The sequence below is a fragment of the Bactrocera tryoni genome, chromosome 1, assembly GCF_016617805.1.
Source record: "Bactrocera tryoni isolate S06 chromosome 1, CSIRO_BtryS06_freeze2, whole genome shotgun sequence".
In the NCBI taxonomy this organism is placed as follows: Eukaryota; Metazoa; Arthropoda; class Insecta; order Diptera; family Tephritidae; genus Bactrocera; species Bactrocera tryoni.
In genome coordinates, this window is record NC_052499.1 from 51,830,454 (window position 1) to 51,849,681 (window position 19,228).

Below are 19,228 nucleotides of genomic sequence, written 5' to 3' on the forward strand. Positions count from 1 at the left end.
ACTCCATTAAGGGAATTCTGCATTGACCGAAACAAATGGTAGTCCGATGGTGCAAGGTCAGAGCTATATTGTGGATGCATCAAAACTTCCCAGCCAAACTCTCCCAGTTTTTGGCGAGTCATGCAAGATGTGTGTGGTCTAGCGTTGTCCAGATGGAAGACGAAGCCCTTTCTGTTGATCAGTTCTGTCCATTTTTTTCAATTGCTTGCTTCAATCTCATCAGTTGTTGATAGTAAAATGTAAAATCAATCATTCGGCCAGGCTGTAGCAGCTCATAGTGGGTGATTCCTTTCCAATCCCACCAAACACTCAACATAGCCTTTCGAGGCGTCAAGCCTGGTTTTGCGACTATTTTTGGAGCTTCACCACGCTTGGATCATGATCTTTTTCGCACATTATTGTCGTATTTGATCCACTCTTCGTCTCCTGTTACCATTCGTTTCAGAAATGGTTCGATTCCATTTTGTTTCAGCAAAGAATCGCAGATGCTAATTCGGTCCATTAAAATTCCCCCAGGCAATTCATGTGTTACACAAACATTGAGCTTTTTTTCACAGCCAGCCTTTTTTAAATGGTTAAATCGTTTGATGAGGAATGTTAAGTTCCTTAGCGATGTCATGGCTGCTTGTGCGACGGTCCAGGTCAATCTTTTCCATAATTTCATCGACTTTTTCAACGATAGGTCGACCAGAGAGAGGAGCATCTTTCATAGAAATTTCTAGAACGAAAGCGAGCGAACTATTATTGTGCTACACGAACTGATACAGTATCGCCTCAGTAAACTTCACAAATTTCATTGGTGGCTTAGAAGAACACACAAATTTCAAAATATAGCGAATTTCTTCATTATTTTCACTCATTTTTGAACAGCTGTAACTTTTTTTCAACTTCTCCGAATTTAATTCTAGTTTTATTGGTTAAATGAAGCTTAAAATCTCACCTTTCCAACACTATATGGTATGACACAATGTGTTAGGTAACACTGGAGATATACGACTGCAACTATATCTATTGTTAAAATACGAAAAGACTTTTCGACTACCCAATATTTCTTTTTCTTTTTTTCAATATAAATATAAAACAATTTTATTGCATGGAGGATAATTTTCGTATTTGAGAAGTGCTTCTTCCCTACATCTTTAAAGCAGTGATTCTGGCGGTTGAACATACGCTTTGCTATACTCAATTAGATTATAAATATAACTACAGACATAAATATAACAAGAAACATGTAAGTAAAGCACTATGCCTTTGGGCTATAATTATGAGAAATTAGACCAAAATAAAATTTTCAAATGATGTGCAGGGTATACAATTCAAATATAATATACAGATACAATTTTAATTTGTAAATATGTATGTAGATATGTCACTCAAACCAACCTTGACTACACATTTGCTGTCCTTGACTACCCTATCTTACAACACAAAAGACTTAAGCGACGAACTTCCAACTGCAGAGAATACTATTTCAGCGCATAGCAGTGATTACCAAACTCCCCAACCTATATGAATAAAAAATCAGATAGCTTTCTGTTATTATCATACTCTATCATTTTTATACATTTTCAATATCGATTGCAACAAGTGCTGCTAAAGAAAGTGGTAACAAAACAGAGAGCGCACAATGAAATCCACGAGCGCCGCTGCCGCACAGGCGAGTACCGAATAATCACAGCTTGCACAGTTTATAGCGCTTAAAACTCGCATTCAATGCTGAGTATAATAATGGCCAACAAAAGCAGCGTACAAACGGCCAAACAGTGAGTTCGAGCACGATCCATGTCAGGCGATCGCAGCAATACACGCGAGCAGTCTCAAGTTAAGCGTCCAAGGCGAAGGTTGTGCGCGTGCGGTATTTACACAAAGTAATTCAGAAAAATTTTGTAAAGAAAGTTTTTTTAGGTTTAAATAAAAGGTAGGTGCAAGCAAAGCGAAAATTATTTTAAAACATAAAAAAAATGCTTTTTCTCCCTTTTTCGCTCGTGTGAATGTAAAAAGTGCTGATTGTACAAGAAAATTTGTGCAACTTAATATGTGTGCTGGTTTCCCAACTAACTGAAAATTATTTATTATTTTATTATTAAAACTGATATATGTATTTATATATAGTGTATAACAGAGACTTGCTTTTTTTAATTCTTAGAGCATTGAATTGTTGGCTCCGTGAAGATTTCATTTTTTTCATAAATGTAATGATTTGCAGTTGACTCTCAGCGAAGCGACAACAATAAGTATGTCATTTTTACAATGCGAGTTGAGTGTTATGCACACAAAAGCAACAGGTTGGGCCAACACAGAACTTTCCTACAAATAAATACGAAAGCAATGCATACAAACAAACAATGCTTGATGTACAAACTAAAATATAGGTATATACATACATATGTGAGGTTTGTGTGTGCCAGCCGCGTAGGAAAGACGCTGTGGTGAATGTAGAAAGAAGATTGCTCGCATTGATGACGTGGTTGGTGCAAAGTAGCAAGTACACACAAGTAATTTTAGACCTTTTTTGTTTTACTTTTCACTACAAACTCTTCCTTTACATACGTACATTCGCTTGAACTTCAAATTTGTGTGCACAATTTATTTATTATTATTATTTTTTTTTATTTCGGCAATTAAATTGTATTATATCAACGTTTGCATTGCGTAAAGCAGTGAAAGTTACTTTTCGCAGCAGAATAATGCAAACACGATTACTGAATCAATGTTCGGGCTTTCGTTGTTTTTCCCAAAATTTGGCTTAATTAATACTGAGGATTGTGGAAACTAAAACGAACCTCAATTACTAAAATTGTGGACTTTCACCACAGAAAAGCAGCTACCATAAATTAGTTTCGGACTTCGAACTTTAGTTAATTGATTTTTTTCTAACACACATTTATTTTAAATTTCATAGTTTTAGTTGAGTATATCTGGCTTAGCTCTAGATATAAAAAATTAAAAAATTAAAAAAAAAATATATAAAAATATAAAAATATTAATGAAAAACAAAAAAAACCAAATAAAAATATTATTTAAAAAAAATGTAAAATAAGAAAAATAATAAAAAATAAAAATTAATAAGAAAACCAAGAACAAAAAAAAAAATACAGATGAAAATAGAAGTAAATAAGCAAAACAAAAAAATAAAAATTAAAAAAATTAAAATAAATGAATAAAAAAATTGAAAAAATTATTAAAAATTAAGGTCATAAGAAGGTCAAAAACAAAAAGAAATATAAATGAAAATTCAAGTTAATAAATCTTTTAATATGAATACACATTTTAGCATTCAGTATGAATAATAGAAAAAAAACAAAAAAACAAAATTCTGAAAAAATTACATTTGCAAAATTTTTTTTTGATATAAATCGTTTCCATATAAATTAAATTTTTTCTAACCTTATAACATATGTGTATATCATCAGGGCTGAACTTCAATACTATTAAAGGATATAACAAATTCTTTAATTACATACTTAGTTGTGGCATTTGAATTCATTTGTTTAATATTTCTTGCAAAAGAGTGACAGAAAGCCATCACAGTAATTTAATAATCACTATTCAGTGTCAATAAAAAAACTTTTTAACTTCGGCTGGACATTGGCTATATTACTTCTCACAGGTGCATTTTTTATAGTATAGGGGGTATAAAAACCTTGATATTGATAGGTTTGTTTATATGACAGCTATGTGCTATAGTAGTCCGATCTAAACAATTTGTTCGAATATTATAGCATTGCCTAGTAGTCTATGCCAAATTCCGTAAAAAAAAAATAAATAAAAATTTTTCCATACAAAGGCTTGAGATTAATGGGTCAGTTTCTGTGGCAGCTAAATATATTCTATAGTGACTCGATCAGAACAATTTCTTTGGAGATAGTATAATTTTTTTAGACGATAACACGTGCCAAATTCGGTGAAGATATCTCGCCGAATGAAAAAGTTTTCCATACAAGCATTTAATTTCGATCGTTCAGTTTATATAGCACAAATGCGCAACTTTTTGAAGAGAAACTCATGTGTACGAAATTTCATAATAATAATATTGCAAAAACTTAGTGCCTATTTCGCGTATATACAGACAAACCAACAGGCAACCGAACAAGATTTAATCGACTCAAGTCGGCTCGCTGTTCGTTTATATATACTACATACGAGTATATATTTTATATTTAAGAAATTAAATTAAATATGGAAGTCGCTGTGATTTGAACATTATTATAACCCAACGATACTCTCCTGCCGCCCGATCGACGCGAGGGCACAACCGCATATATGCGGGATGAGATGGATCATGAAAGGCAAGAGAGTTTTTAAGCGTCGAGAACTAAAACTGCTCAGCTACAGTAAAAAAAAAATTCAACAGCAAAGATTTAATGGGTTATAAAAAATTGTTTTACGATTTTATTTATTGAGAAAAAGCAATATGGCCGTTTTAATTTCATAAAGTGAATCAGATATATAAAATGTGCAGGAACGAGTATTAAAATCATGATATATAGTATATGACGGAATGGTTCATTAAGTTCAAAATATGAGCTACAAGATTTTAACAGTAAGAGTACAAACTGATTTGAAAAGTGAACCGGGTTATTAAATTTTATTTCAGAAGAAAGAAAAGAACTGCTAACTTTTCAATTTTTGATTTTTACTAAGAATATCACACCAAGCATTTCTCTATGATTCGTAAGTGTAGGTAGATTTATAAGTTTTAAACGACTAGTGTATGGTGGAAGACTTAACCTAAAAACAGGAAATGCTTTAAGACGAAAAGTAAGAATTGTTTTTGCACCGACTCTAATTTGTCAGAAAAAATTTGGTAATTAAGATTCCATGCAACAGAGCCATATTCAAATATGGCATATTTATCAATATGAAGACTGAAATTTAGTTTAGAATTCATAGTAACTGCCAAATCAACAAACTTAAAAATTTGCGCTAGTAAATAGTACTTTTATTACACAAGGAGAGCGGAATAAAGATCTGCGAGAAAAGCACATTGTCTTACATTTTTTGAAATTCAATGGCAAATCATTTCTCAAATTGTTGCCACAGACAGCTTTCAACAATTGAAGTATATGCTTTAAAAAGCTTTACGTCGTCGGTATATAATTAAATTTTTCGGAATTTTATAACAGAAGAGATTGCCTTAATAAAAAACAGTAATAAGCCATATTTAATTTAAAATAACCTGAAGCGACATTAATTGATTCAAAAAGAGAATTCTCAAATATATCTCGTTTTGTTCTTTTAAATAAGATGAGAAGATATCCATTGAGGAAATTTTGGTTGGAATCATTGAAAAATTTTTTAAAACATAATTGCTACTGTAAGTTTAAAAAAAGTATCGAGTATCACTAAAGTTAACAAATGGTGTAATTGACATAGCTCTCGCGTTCTAAAAATATCACTGATATTCTCTATAAAAGTTATTTAACTAAATCATCATTGAATATAGCAAACCAGAAGAAATATTATGACTGCCACAAAGAAAAATATTTTATTTTTATTATAACTCGTTGCAAAATAAAGCCAAAACAATTTTGGTAGCTTATATTATATAAGAATACATACATACACCCATATTTTTGCGTATTAATAATGCACTGCTCACATTGTTTTGCAGCAAAAATTATTTAAATGGCATTAAGTCGCTGACACAGATTAGCAGGCAGCACCATGACATACAAACATACTTACGGACGTTTTGTATTGGTAACATACACACACATACAAATATATATGTATGTCGCTTTTGTTTAATATTAACATGAGATCGCTAAGCCATGAAGTAGTCGCGCGCTTTAGACGATTTTAATTAATTTGTTTTTGCTAATTTTTAGTCTGCATATTTTCGTACAATATTTGTCTTGTATTTATAATATTTTGACAAAAGATTTTTGCTAAATATTTTTGTTGTATTTATACCTGCCGTATAATATTTTATCACGATATTTCTGTGTTAACTTTAATTTGCAAAGGTTTGGTATTATTTGCTTTTGCTGCGAACCTTACGGTGTCTTTTGAATTATTACATGACCTCTACGCCAAACTAGTCAGCTGACTGTGCCATACTAAAACCCAACGTTTTTTCAAAGGTGATTTTATGCGAGCTGTCACTTGTCAGATTTCTGTCAGAAATATGCATAACAAAAAGGTTCTAACTCAAACGGTGTAAAAAATGAATTAAATTATCGATTCATTATTCCTATTAGTTTGAAATGCCTTGTGTTTAAAAAGGAAAAAACATGCGACATAAACGCACAGAAAACTTATGTTATGTGTCAGTGGAAGTACTTTATTAAATAAATTGTAAATGAAGTTATTTATTTGGAAATTTGAATAAAACTTAAATACTTATTATTTTATAATATCGTAGAAAAATCGTTGTATAATTGGTACAAGTCCGATTCATGTCGGAGTAGTTCACATTTATCCGGCTTTGGAATAAAGATTTTTTTAATTTTTAATATGTCATGACCTGTAATTATTTGTTAATTGTATTCAGTAATATTTACAATTTCATCATGGAAAGATATACGCAAGAACAACGTTTACAAATTATGCGATTTTATTATCAAAATAATCGTTCTCCAATTGCAACGCTTCGTGCGCTTTTATGGTCATAATAATCGTTCACCTGTGCTCGCTATTCGTCGAACTGTTAAAAATTTCGAGCGTACATTTACTCTACATAATGCTCAAGTGCCAATAAGACGAAGAACTGCTCGAAGTAATGAAAACATTGCCGCCGTTCAGGCAAGTGTTGCTGAAGACCGCGATTTGTCGATTCCAAGGCGTTCTCAAGAATTGGGAATTGTCTCAAACCACAACCCAGCGGATTTCGAAACGTAAACGTCGTGAATTTGTTGAATTTGTTGATTTTGTCGATTTTGTCTTGGAACCACTTGAAAACAATAAACAATTAAAAAAAAAAAAATCATCTTCTTCGATGAAACTTAGTTTCATCAGAGTGGTGCCGTAAATAAACAAAACTGTCGATTCGGGTACTAAGAGAATCTACAAATTATTCATGAGCAACTATTACATTTAACTAAATTGAGGGTTTGATGTGGTTCGTGGTCTGGTGGAATTATCGGTCCGTATTTCTTTCGAAATGAAACCGGCGACACCGTTACTGTCAATGGAGAGCGATATATGTAGATCGATGAACAAGACGGGGCTACGTGGCACACAGCACGTGCAACGACTGTATTATTGCGAGAAAAGCTTGGAAATTAGATTATTTCAAGAAATTGTGATATTGAATGGTCTCCAAGAAGTTGTAATTTAACACCATTAGACTACCTACTTATTGTGGAGTTATTTGAAGTCATTGTTCTTTAGCAATAAATCAGACTCTCTTCAAGCTTTAGAAGTGAATATTGTATTATTAATTCCTTAACAATTAGTGTAGTTGTTTTTAAGAAACCATATCACTCTTATTGAACCTGTCGTATGAGGACTAAGTTATAAACTATTAATATTTTGACTAGTTCCATATCAGTTAGACATTTCTACTTGATAACTGGTGTGTTTTTAAGTATTTAGTTTGGCAGTGAATTTCAATGAGGTGAACAATGCATTGTCAGCTGTCAGTGTTATTTAAATTACATCAAAACTAATGACAATCTTAGTAAAAGCAGAGAAAATGAAATTTGACAATACGTCACTAGTCAAGCTGTCAAACTATTTAGTGCTTATGTTTATCAATCATGTTTTTTGTAAGTTAAGTGGGTATTAAGGGGACCTAAAAATAAAAATATCGAGTTTTTTATATTCTAAAATGTGTATATTTAGAGGAGAGTTTTGCAAAATTCAAATTAAATAAAGGTTCGGTCGGAAATGAAACTCGTTTTTCACGAAACTGTTTTTTTTTCCAAAACGATACCCACGATTTCTCCAATTTTACTGAACCGATTCAACTATTTATGGATTTGCCTATGTCTGAAAGTATCCATATCTCCGAATTTCAATTTATATTATTAAAAAAAACTCGAATTTGCTGAAAATGTGTTAGAAAATTTGTTTTTTTTTCAGACAGTCGCCATTTCATGAAACAATTCATTTCCGTAGTTCCAGACTTTCCGAAATTATTCTACATTAATAAGTTGCTGCTAAGTTTTAAACGTTTAATTTTTTTATTACTTAATTTTTTTCTGTATTTTTGAAATATTTGTATCGTTATTTTTAACTAATAGAAAAATGGTTAGTAAAAATGTTAATTGCCTTTTTTACGACACTTAAAAAAATACCTGAAAATCATGCCTCTAGAGTAGATTAGAGCCGATTCCGTTTGGTTACATAAGTCCAAGTGATCAATAGAAAAGTTATATTTGCTAAAAGTTGATAAATTCGAACAAAATTTATGTTTATTTTTTACTATAACTCTACTAAAAAACCAATATGTTAAAAAAACTCAGTAAAAGTTTCAAGCGTGTGGTATAGAAGCTTGGTTGCAAACAAACTTTGATTTTCTGTTTTGTTATTTGTTTTGCTTTATTTTTTTGTTTAACATAAATCTGCATATTCTGTTGCCCCTCTTTATTGCATAACAACCACATATTCGTATACATATCTCTATCTTTTGTATTTGCTTTAGTACACACCCATACTCTACATACCATATATATATACAAACATGTCTATTATAGATGGGTTTACTGCATGTGTTGCCGAGTGCTGACTATCTGCGTGATATTGTGCTTTTAGCCTTGTTTTCGGCCATCGTTGCCACACTTCTGAGCATACGCTTCTATTTGCGCATTACAGCCGGGCGATGTTTCACAGAGGTAAACGCTTAAATTTCTAGTCTCATCCCTCTCCTCTCACCTTCCACCAGGCAACAGGCACCTGTCACCTCTTGAACTAACTTATGAAAATGCTTTCCAATTACATATTCAAATTGCTTACGTATTCCCCCACCAAATCTCCACAATATAAACAACACACTCTAATTACATAAACATACTATTAAAATAATATATGTGAGCACTGTTTTAATTATCTTTATTTTTTTTTTATGTAAGTTTTTATTATATGTTAACTGTCAAGATGAAAAAAGTATCGGTAAGACACGCGTTTAACTAGAAATGTGACATTAATACCTTACCAACCTATGTTACCTAGTACTTTCAGGTATACATGTATGTATATGCTTTAGGCTAGTTCACACCAACGAAAAATTAAGAAACATTTTGTATAAGGTACACTTTTAAAAGCAAATCTTATGAAAATAATAAAAAAACAAAAAAGGGTTAGTCATTGTAAACAACTAATAAATATATACGTACATTTATGTACTGTAATAGAGAATCTTTTGCAAAGTGAATTTAATTTGTCTATATAATATTTGACCCAAAGTAAACTATTTTATAAGCAATTACTAATTGATAGTGGTTGATAGTCCAAGGGTAAAACTAGTCTACTATTAACTGCCGTAATTTCCCATGAATTCAAACTAATATCTTGAAACTGTTATTAAATACTTAGCTTCTTTATTAGTATGACAGATGAACACAAGTCACATTCAGCAGTAAGTTATTATAGTAAAGGGTGATCCATTTCGAGGTTCCCAACTTAAAAAAAAAAACACATCAACTTCAAATATAATGTTATTATTCGAAAGAACATTCTTTGGCATTTATTTTTTGATGATTATCTTTTTCAAATATTGGGGCTACGGATCAGATGGTCCAGCAGTGAATTCCAATTTTTGATGATTCGTTCGAGCATTTTGACTGGTAACTGAAGAATGACAAGCGTGATGTTTTGCTTCAAGGCCTGAATAGAAGCGGGATTGTCCACATAGACTCTAGACTTTACATATTCCCACAGGAAAAAGTCCAACGTTCTGATATCACAAGATCTTGGTAGCTACTCAAACGGCCAAAAACTTTGAATTATCTGCTCACCGAAGTGTTCTCTCAATAAATGCATTGATTAATGCCATGTGTGGGAAGTGGCGCCGTCTTGTTGAAATCAAATGTCGCCGAGATCAATTTCAGGCATGAAATAGTCGGTTATTCTCGCCGGCATCATTTTTGAAGAAATATGCATCGTTTATTTCATCGACCCACAAGCCACACCAAACCGTTGTTTTTTCTCTCGAATCTTTTCAGGTTGGTCTTGAATTGAAAAAAGTACCTCTACTTAGATTACCCCGATTTAGGTTAGAAAAGTTTCCAATTATTGCTTTATTAGTATGACAGGTGAACACAAGTCGCATTCAGCAGTATATTATATAATGTCAAATACGAGTATAATTGCAAAGTTTAGTCTAATAAAGTAATTCTATAAGGCGATCAATTTTTTGCCTCACATATCTACTTAATAAAACGGAATGATGAGGGACTTCCGAATGTGATATCCGAGAGAGCGTTTTGCTTATAAATTAACTACTAACAAAGGCCAAGGCATATGTCAGCGTCAAACTCGACGTGACTATATTATTAAGAGCATATGGAAAGCATACCAGTAAGAAATTCGAGGAATGGCAAGCTAATTTAATAGAGGCTTGATATCTAATTCTGATACTTCAACCAATACCTTGAACTGCGAAACTTCTAAATAGCTAAACCTAGTTCTAGATAAGCCCGGGCAAAAGCAAAGGAGAGGTTTCGTTAACAATGCCCATATGGGTCGCATGTGATGCCAATAAGTTGTGAACTGCGACTAGGCCAAAAACCGTCTTGCAGTTTTTGGAGACCATATGAGCATACAGCATGCGTGTTTTTCGTCCCTTCCCTTGCACATGATTTTGGCGATCCTGCATAATTTTAATGCATTCCATCTCACCCTGACCCGTCTGTCAGCTCTTTCTGAAATTTCCTTTCGTGCCATTTTTAGTAACTTGCGGTGTTCTTGAACTGATTTGGTAGCTAAGCGGATTCGTTTCCAGGAAAGCCATTATGGTCTGGACCCAGTATATATGCAGCCACTTTTCCGCTGCCACTATATCTATTGTCTACCCGCTTCTAAGAACAGTCTTTGACGCAGTGAGAATGGGATTGATTATTGCTTTAATTGCCCATTAGCTATTCACGTATATGTATATTGATGTTTTGGGTCGTTTTCGTCGTTATTATCTATCTCGGCAGCTTCCGCAATGACTTCTGTCTGTAAAATACTGAAGTATTCCGGCAGCCTGAGATCTAGCTCGCGCAATAGTACCCGGCGCCTACTCCAACAGAAATTATGATCCGTTTGTGCGTCCTTGTAGATGTTGGGTCACTGGTAGGTTGCGTGCCCCTGCGTCATCCATGTTATTTCAGTGTGACTTGGAACCTTCTCTCCCAGATAAAACGTGAGGGTATTTATGTGATGTATTGGTACATTTTTTTCCTCTTTAAAAATCATCCCTACTTTATTTTTGCTGCGAGACTGACGGTTACTTTATTTATTTTACGTCTTTTCGCAAGATATACCATAATTTGATAGCAGAGGAAACCCTAAAACTTCGAGGATATCTTGCATAGAGAAGTGAGGGAAAGAAAATATCAGAATCGAATTATGTATGCCTTTCAAATAATTTGGATTTCCATCAAGTTTTTGAAAACTTTTTTCCCTGAAAGTTTAACAGGGTGCTCAAAAGATTTGGAGAGCAAGTGGGCTGTTGGTTATCGCTCATTATTGGGCTGAAAAGGGTATATTTAGTTTAAGCCTTTTGTACTATAATATGCATATATGTATTTTGAAACTAACAAATCGCTCTCTTCATTTTAATGAACAATTTTGAAAACACTAGATTTCCCTCCTTTTTTGGAATTTTTATATATTACTTGTAACATTCGAATATACAAAATACGTAACAGTATTATCTCAATCACTTGCAGACCAAAATGGAAGGCAAAACAGTTATCATCACAGGCGCTAACAGCGGCATTGGCAAGGAGACGGCTCGCGACTTGGCCAAGCGTGGAGCGCGGATTATTATGGCGTGCCGAAATCTTGAGACGGCGAATGCTGTTAAAGGTAAATACAATCATTAATATTGAAAGTAATCTTATAACACAACAATGCATCATTATATGATTCCAGAGGAAATCACCAAAGAGACTGGCAACAGCAAATTGATTGTGAAGAAATTGGATTTGGGCTCACAGAAGTCGGTGCGCGAATTTGCCGCCGATATTGTAAAGAATGAACCGAAAATCGATGTACTCATACACAATGCGGGCATGGCGCTGGCATTCCGTGGACAAACTAGTGAAGACGGCATTGAATTGACAATGGCCACCAATCATTATGGACCATTTTTGCTTACTCATTTGCTGATCGATGTTTTGAAGCGTAGCGCACCATCGCGCATTGTTATTGTTGCTTCCGAACTCTATCGCTTGGCTTCGGTAAATTTGGATAAACTCAATCCGATTGGCACATTCCCGGCTGCTTATCTGTATTACGTGTCAAAATTCGCCAACATTTATTTTGCACGCGAATTGGCCAAACGCCTGGAAGGTAGCGGTGTAACGGTGAATTACTTGCATCCAGGCATGATTGATTCGGGTATCTGGCGTAATGTGCCCTTCCCACTCAACTTGCCGATGATGGCTATAACAAAGGGATTTTTCAAGACACCAAAGGCAGGCGCACAAACCACCATCTATTTGGCCACCTCCGATGACGTGGCCAATGTCTCGGGCAAATATTTTATGGACTGCAAAGAGACAACTCTGACTGCTGCTGCGATGGACGAGGAGAAGGGCCGCAAGCTGTGGGAGGAGTCGGTTAAGTTGGTCAAGTTGACCGCGCAAGATCCAAAGATCTAATCAAATTGAACTTCCAGTCTTAAATGATAACACTTTTTTATAAGAATTAATTACAAGTAATTTAAGTTTCAGAGTGTGCAATATTGCATTTTTAATGGAATTATGAAATAAATTTAATTTTTATTTTTTGCAATAATTTGGTTTAAATATGTATGAAAAAAAGTCTCTGTAAGAACTTCATCAAAATTAAAGAAGACTATACATCAGCCGGAAACGGGACACACTCAAGTCCTCGGTTAGGCTGAGTTCATCAGAACTTATAAACGACTAAGGGCTGTGACCACTGCAGATATCCGTTCCCACGACAGTCGGGTCTACGTAACCGGAACGAACTCGGAATTTTTATCTGGTCAAAGACTGTCAACCATTACAGATACTATATGTTATGTACTTATGTTTTTATTGTCTCGAGACATGTTACAACATAGAGTTATTGTTGTTGCTGTTGCGGTTATTTAATTTCTGCTTGGGTAAATGCGGGGTTAGAGGCAGAGGAAACGTGCGCTTTTGACGTGGTCGAACCTGCTCCTGTGGTCTTAGATGACTGAAGTTCTCTTGGCATGCAAATAGGTGATTAGAGTCATGCAGGGGCTCATTGCTAGCTGGATATAAGTATATTTGGCATGTCAGGGTCAATTCTGGATAAGTAGAAGTTTAACCTGATACAGTATTCAGAACAAAACGCAAGGGTCACTCTCGACTAGATTCTCGTGGCAAGTTGAGCTCTTCGTCTACAATGGGTAGTGGTATGACTCCATGTATACGCCAGTCACTGAGAGGGAGCCGGTGAGAGTATTAATGGCTCCTCTGAAAATTGCGGTGAATGCGTATCTGTCGCCACCACTCTTCCGACTTTCCACATATCGAATATAGGAAGAGAGGTAAGGACTTATAAAAGTTCTGCCCACCTAACGGTTATTTGCAACACCTAAAACTATAGATTTATATAAATAATAAAAAAAATTACAGTTTTTGGTTTAATTAAAATTATTTCACTTTGTTGTACTTTTCAAGTGATTAAATTATAGCTTCGTCATTATTTTATGAAGTTTTTATTTACGTTGACGTTGAGCAATGTCGAAAGCTCCGTCAGTATCGGGAATTACCTACCCTATATTAGTTCTACTTTCTCCAAACTGGATAAGGAAGCTAAGCTGGTCTGTTATCAAACAAATAGCCGTCGCATCCGCGGCTCGGCTTCCATGTCACTGTGGATAGTCATAACTTCGAAGTCGAAGATAATTTCTCTGAGAGTGTTCGATGCAGTACCCGCCGAGGGAAGCAAAGGAAGAGGAAGACCTCTACTTCTTTGAAAACACCAGGTGGAGAAGAACTTGGCTAAACTTGGAGTATGCAATTGGCGCCAAACAGCGAAAAGAAAGAACGATTGGCGCGCTGTTGTAAACTCGGCTACAACCGCGTAAGTGGTGTCTACGCCAATAAAGCGGAAGAAGTGAGGTTGGTATTGAATTGAGGCAGAATCGGATTAGTGCCATGCCCAAAAAAATGCTTTTAATGGAAAGTCTATGAAGGGCTATAACTATGTCACAATTTAGAATATAATGTTTTTAACAGGGCGTATACGTGTGTCTGCTGTTTAAAACTTTATAAAAAGTGAGCCTGACCCTAATTTTAGGTATATACGTCAATTAAACTAGCTAAGAACAGATCTTTTTAGATCTTCCTCATACACTGTGAAAATAAGCGGAATCAAACAATTAAAAGTGCCATAAATTACTAAATAAATATGTAAGAGGAAAATTGGTAAAAAATGATTGCATGGACCTTATTGTAAAGATTAGACAATTGGCTTGGCTGCAAAAACCTTTAGATAAAATTATATATTTCAAAAATTTTTCGACCGATATAAAGAAAATTTGAAGCTTAACATTATTCTGACATTCTTGTTATAGTTACAACCACGCCTACTTCACATGTATTAAAATTTTTCAATCAATTTCCATTTGATTCTCTATTTTTATAGGACATACTTGTATATCAAACACAATTAAGATTTCAGAATAAAACTTTGCACATATAGTGCGTTTAAAGAATGCCATCTCACAATTTAAATTGGACCATAGTACATTTGTAAGCCCACAGATATCGAATATGTGGACTGCAGCGTCTATGTCTGACCTTATGCCGGTAATATCAGTCAGTTTTTGACATTTATTAATGAAAGAGAATCTTTTATTGCTAATAATGTACCCTTGTGTCGAAAATGGGTCAAATGGGGCTGCCCGGAATTGATAAATTTTCGTATATACATATACGAGTATATAGTAGGGGTTATCGCATAGTACTTACTACTGAGATTTCACCTTCAGAAACTGCCCTGTGAACGATGAAACGCTAGAGCATTACCTGAGCGATTTCTTAGCTTTCAGCCAGAGTTATAATTTACAGGAAATCGGATAAGTAAAAAAAACTCAAACCTAGAGAGCATAAAGAGACTCATTAAGGAGGAATGGCTTAAAGCGTTCTCGTATTCTTTCGACCATCAACTTCAACCAACGGCTAAATGGTTTATTAAGGGGGTATTCTGGTCTAGAAGCATGAATTTCATGTAATTTTTAAAGTGTCGTAAAAAAAAGGCAATTAATATTTTTACTATCCATTTTTTTTATTAGTTATGTGTTAATTTTAGAAGAGTACAGAAAAAAATTAAAAATTAGAAAATTTAAAAACTTTCAAAAATTATGAGCTGACGAAGTGGAGGTCTTTAAAAATTTCCACGTGACCATACCCATGATTTCAACCCTCCTAGTTATCTGAAACCAAAAAGAAAAAGATTATTAATCTAGAATAATCTCGCAATGGCCAGAACTACGGAAAAGTGGGAACAAATTTTTTTTCTCAAAATGGCGACTGCCTGAAAAAAAAAAAGTTTTTTTGGATCTCTTTTTCTGACTACTTCGAATTTTTTAAAAATAATAAAAATAAAAATTTGGAGATGGGGCTAGTTCCAACCATAGACAAGCCTATAAAGAAGACTCTATAAAAATTTCAAGTAAATCGGTCCAGTAGAACCTGAGAAATCGTGAGTATCGTTCCGAAAAAGTCAGTTTTGAGAAAAACGCGTTTAAAGTTTCGCGTAAAGTCTTTTGTTCGATTAGTTTCGGCCGAACCAGTTTGGATGCCGGGTCAGAAAAATGCCTATGTCTCCGAAAATAATTTGAATTTTGAAAAATCCTCTTGTACACATATTCTTTAATAGTTAAACTTTGAAAATAAAAAAAAATCGATTGTTTTAAATTTCTAGACCACAGTACCCCCTTAATAATTTTACTACTGGGAAAAATACTTGGCGAACAACTTATACAGTCATGTGAAACAAGATTGGTTCAACGACATGATGCAGTTATCCAATTTGCCGCAAAATTGTAGTTGATCGTTAAAGCTCTGACAAAAATTACCGGTAAAAGAAACGATACCGTGTGCAAATTTGAATTTATAATTGGGATGTTTTGAAATTTTGATGGGATATTCTATCTCTAACTCATTCACTCAGTCTGATTCTTCAGAAAAAATCGATCAGTCTGGCAATGGCATCAAATATGATAGACACGCTGCTTGTAACTTTTCGAAATCGAATACTAAAGGCTGAGGAACGTTTTCTAGCCATTTATTCAGCACGAAAAAATGGCGGTAGAACGGAAAGTTGACAAAGAAAAACCAAGAATCTGCGGCTGACAAGCAAAACGCGAAAAATGTCTTGCGTAGAATACCACAGGGTCTCAGTGTATGTACATTCCTCTATTGATTATAATCGGCGAAGATTTGAAGACGCACTTTTCTAGATAAATATTGGATGAATTTGAGTTTGCTGCTTTCAGAAAAAGTATGTGCTGAAAACCAAAAAAATGGAAAATGTTATTGACTGCTTGATAAATAGACTCAAAGGCCTTTTGGATAATGACAACGTCGTGCGACGTTTGAAGCTAAAAGGTGAACTTGATCACTGCCAGTCGATTTGAAATTTTTGCGCTATGATATTAATCTGTATAAATACTACTATATTTAATATAATAATCTTCAAGTTCGCCCCTACTTCTACCCATAAACCGATTAGTTTTAGATTGCAGCATATCATAAAATGTATCAAATATCAGTTTTCAGATAAAATACCTACATTAAGATCTAAGAAAAAATAATGGCAGCTCATTGAGGAATCATTCGCTTTTAACCTAAACTTAGTTATAGAAATTTGGCGATCAAATTCTATTCAATGTGAGAATTTTGCAATGAATAGCTTTACAACGTGAGAATTTCTTCTCAGCATTTTGCGTTGATTGCTCGGACCGCAGTTTTTTTGCGAAGTAATATGATAGTGTTACCTGCAATCATTTCAAATCGACCACCATAGCGGTGAATTAAAACAGGTTTAACCAAAACTGATTTTTGAACGCTTTTTATTTTTAAACGTCTACTTATACATATAAACAAATTTACAAATATGTGAAAAATTGTATGTGGGTGCGCGTGGAATCATGTGACAAGGTCCTTGCAAAAGTTCCCACACCTGTTGAATAGCAACAACCATATACAGTATACCATATATCAGCATAAATAAACATTCGGCGCAAGCATAAAAATGTGCGAGCTTGCGCGGATGTGTGTATGTATATTCTTATGTTATACTGCAAAGGTTCTCACCACTCTCCTGCGAGTCATAATGAAATCTGGCATATATTCTCGGAGGACATTACATGAGACAGCAGACAGCAGGAGCAGGCAGTACGACGAGCGTTTAATCTGATAAACAGTCATAATTTGTCGGTTGGTAAAAGTCGACCGCGGAGGGGTGCAATGAGCAACCCATTTTCAACACGTCCAACTGATTAGTACTGAAACAAGCTCGCTTGTGGTAGATTGCATATTACCGATAATAATCGTGCCTACACGCAAGCGCGCCGCAGCAAGAGACAGATAATGCAACAGTAGTGGCACGTGGCTAACGGTATTTATGAGATATACATAAATGTAAACGTATTGCAGTGGGCGGTAGCGTTTGATGAGTGGGTAGGTAGTACTATTTGCTCTTAATATTAGCCGTTCACGCTGCTGGTAGATAATATTTTGATGAGTGTAATTGAAATTTAATATTTTCTTAAAGGATTACAAAATTAGCTGTTTGGCGCAGAAATCAATGACGAATGTTGCACAATAAATTACGGAGTATCTATGTTTCGATTGCTGGCATTATCTTAAGTACCGGTAAGCCAACAATTACGCAGGATAGAATATGTTCTCATGCTGAAGGACATAAGGAAGCAGAAGCTAACAGCTTATTATAAGCGTGTGCCGTTAGTTCAAAGCATGTGGCATATATTTGCACATTTTATTACTGTTATTTTGAACTTAAGATATTTTGTGCGCGACTCGAAATATATTTATTTCTATTTTTTAAATATTTCAGCCCTAGACCTTAAAATCACTAAGAATATACTTGTGTACTATATTTTTATATCCGAAAGTATCACATTGCAATTAATTTAACGTGCTCCTTTCATGTGTACTCAGAGCGTGAATAAACTCAACTGTGCAGCGACATATTGCCCCAAGTCGGGTTGAGGGTGTAATTTGAGAAGCGCGATTACTGGCCGACGCATATCCTTGCGGGCGAGCAGCTCGGCCAGCGGACATTGACAGTTCCTTTTCAACTGTCACATTGACACTGACGTACTTATGCTGAAGTGACATTTTGATGCGCCACGTATTTAAAAATAAGACTGTCTTGCGCTTCTTTAGAGGTTGCTTACGAAGAAATGCTCGTACCCTAATCAGGCAGGACATATTGCGGTTTTAAATGGCTCTATGTTTCGTTTATAATTGTTGTTTGTTTTTTGTTTGTATTTTTCTTTTTAAGGGCAATGCGCGTAATAGACCAGCTGTCACCACAGTCAAGTGGCAGATTGTGGGTGTTTTTAGAATGGTCATCGATACTTTTCCGTTGCTTCCGTATTGGTAGCAATGTGCTAACGAGTTAAGGTGGACAGATGGTGTGAATGATACTGCGCTTTCATGTACTTATGTGCTTGTATGTTAGTTTTTCAAAAAACTGTTATTGATCAAAAATAGTGGATATGTTTTTCAATTAGCATGGTGCTTGGTTAAGCGTTATTAAATTAGTTTTTTTTATATATCTAATAATACTATATTTATTTTCTATTCACTTATTTAAGACTAATATTTAAGCCATCTCAAAAAGTCAATTTTATTCTATTTTGGCACTGCTGTTCCTTAATTTAGTCAATTACAGCTTAAATAGACTATTTAAGTTTTGTATTCATTAATTGAATTCATTATAGCTTAAATCGCATACTAAAGCTTTGTATTCTAAAAGCAAAGTTTTATCTTTACCATTTTTTGTAAAGAATAAAAAATGTAAACGATTTTCTTAATTGAGTCAATTAAAGTTTAAATTAAATATTTAAGTTTTTTATTCATATAGTACACTTTTACTC

The 19,228-nt window shown here is 34.3% G+C and overlaps 1 protein-coding gene across 2 annotated transcripts; it reads left to right on the forward strand.

Annotated features, from left to right (window-relative positions):
- Positions 1-1,779: 1,779 nt before the first annotated feature.
- Positions 1,780-12,891, forward strand: LOC120766483 (retinol dehydrogenase 14). 2 transcript variants are annotated; one of them, XM_040092026.1, is made up of 4 exons: positions 1,780-1,918; positions 8,643-8,780; positions 11,823-11,961; positions 12,028-12,891. In XM_040092026.1, the coding sequence occupies exons 2-4, from the start codon at positions 8,643-8,645 to the stop codon at positions 12,756-12,758; spliced, it is 1,008 nt and encodes a 335-aa protein (XP_039947960.1). In that variant the 5' UTR covers positions 1,780-1,918; the 3' UTR covers positions 12,759-12,891. The 2 variants fall into 2 exon arrangements, with proteins under 2 accessions (XP_039947960.1, XP_039947961.1); XM_040092027.1 differs by lacking the exon at positions 8,643-8,780 and having other exon boundaries at positions 1,782-1,918.
- The last annotated feature ends 6,337 nt before the right edge of the window (positions 12,892-19,228 follow it).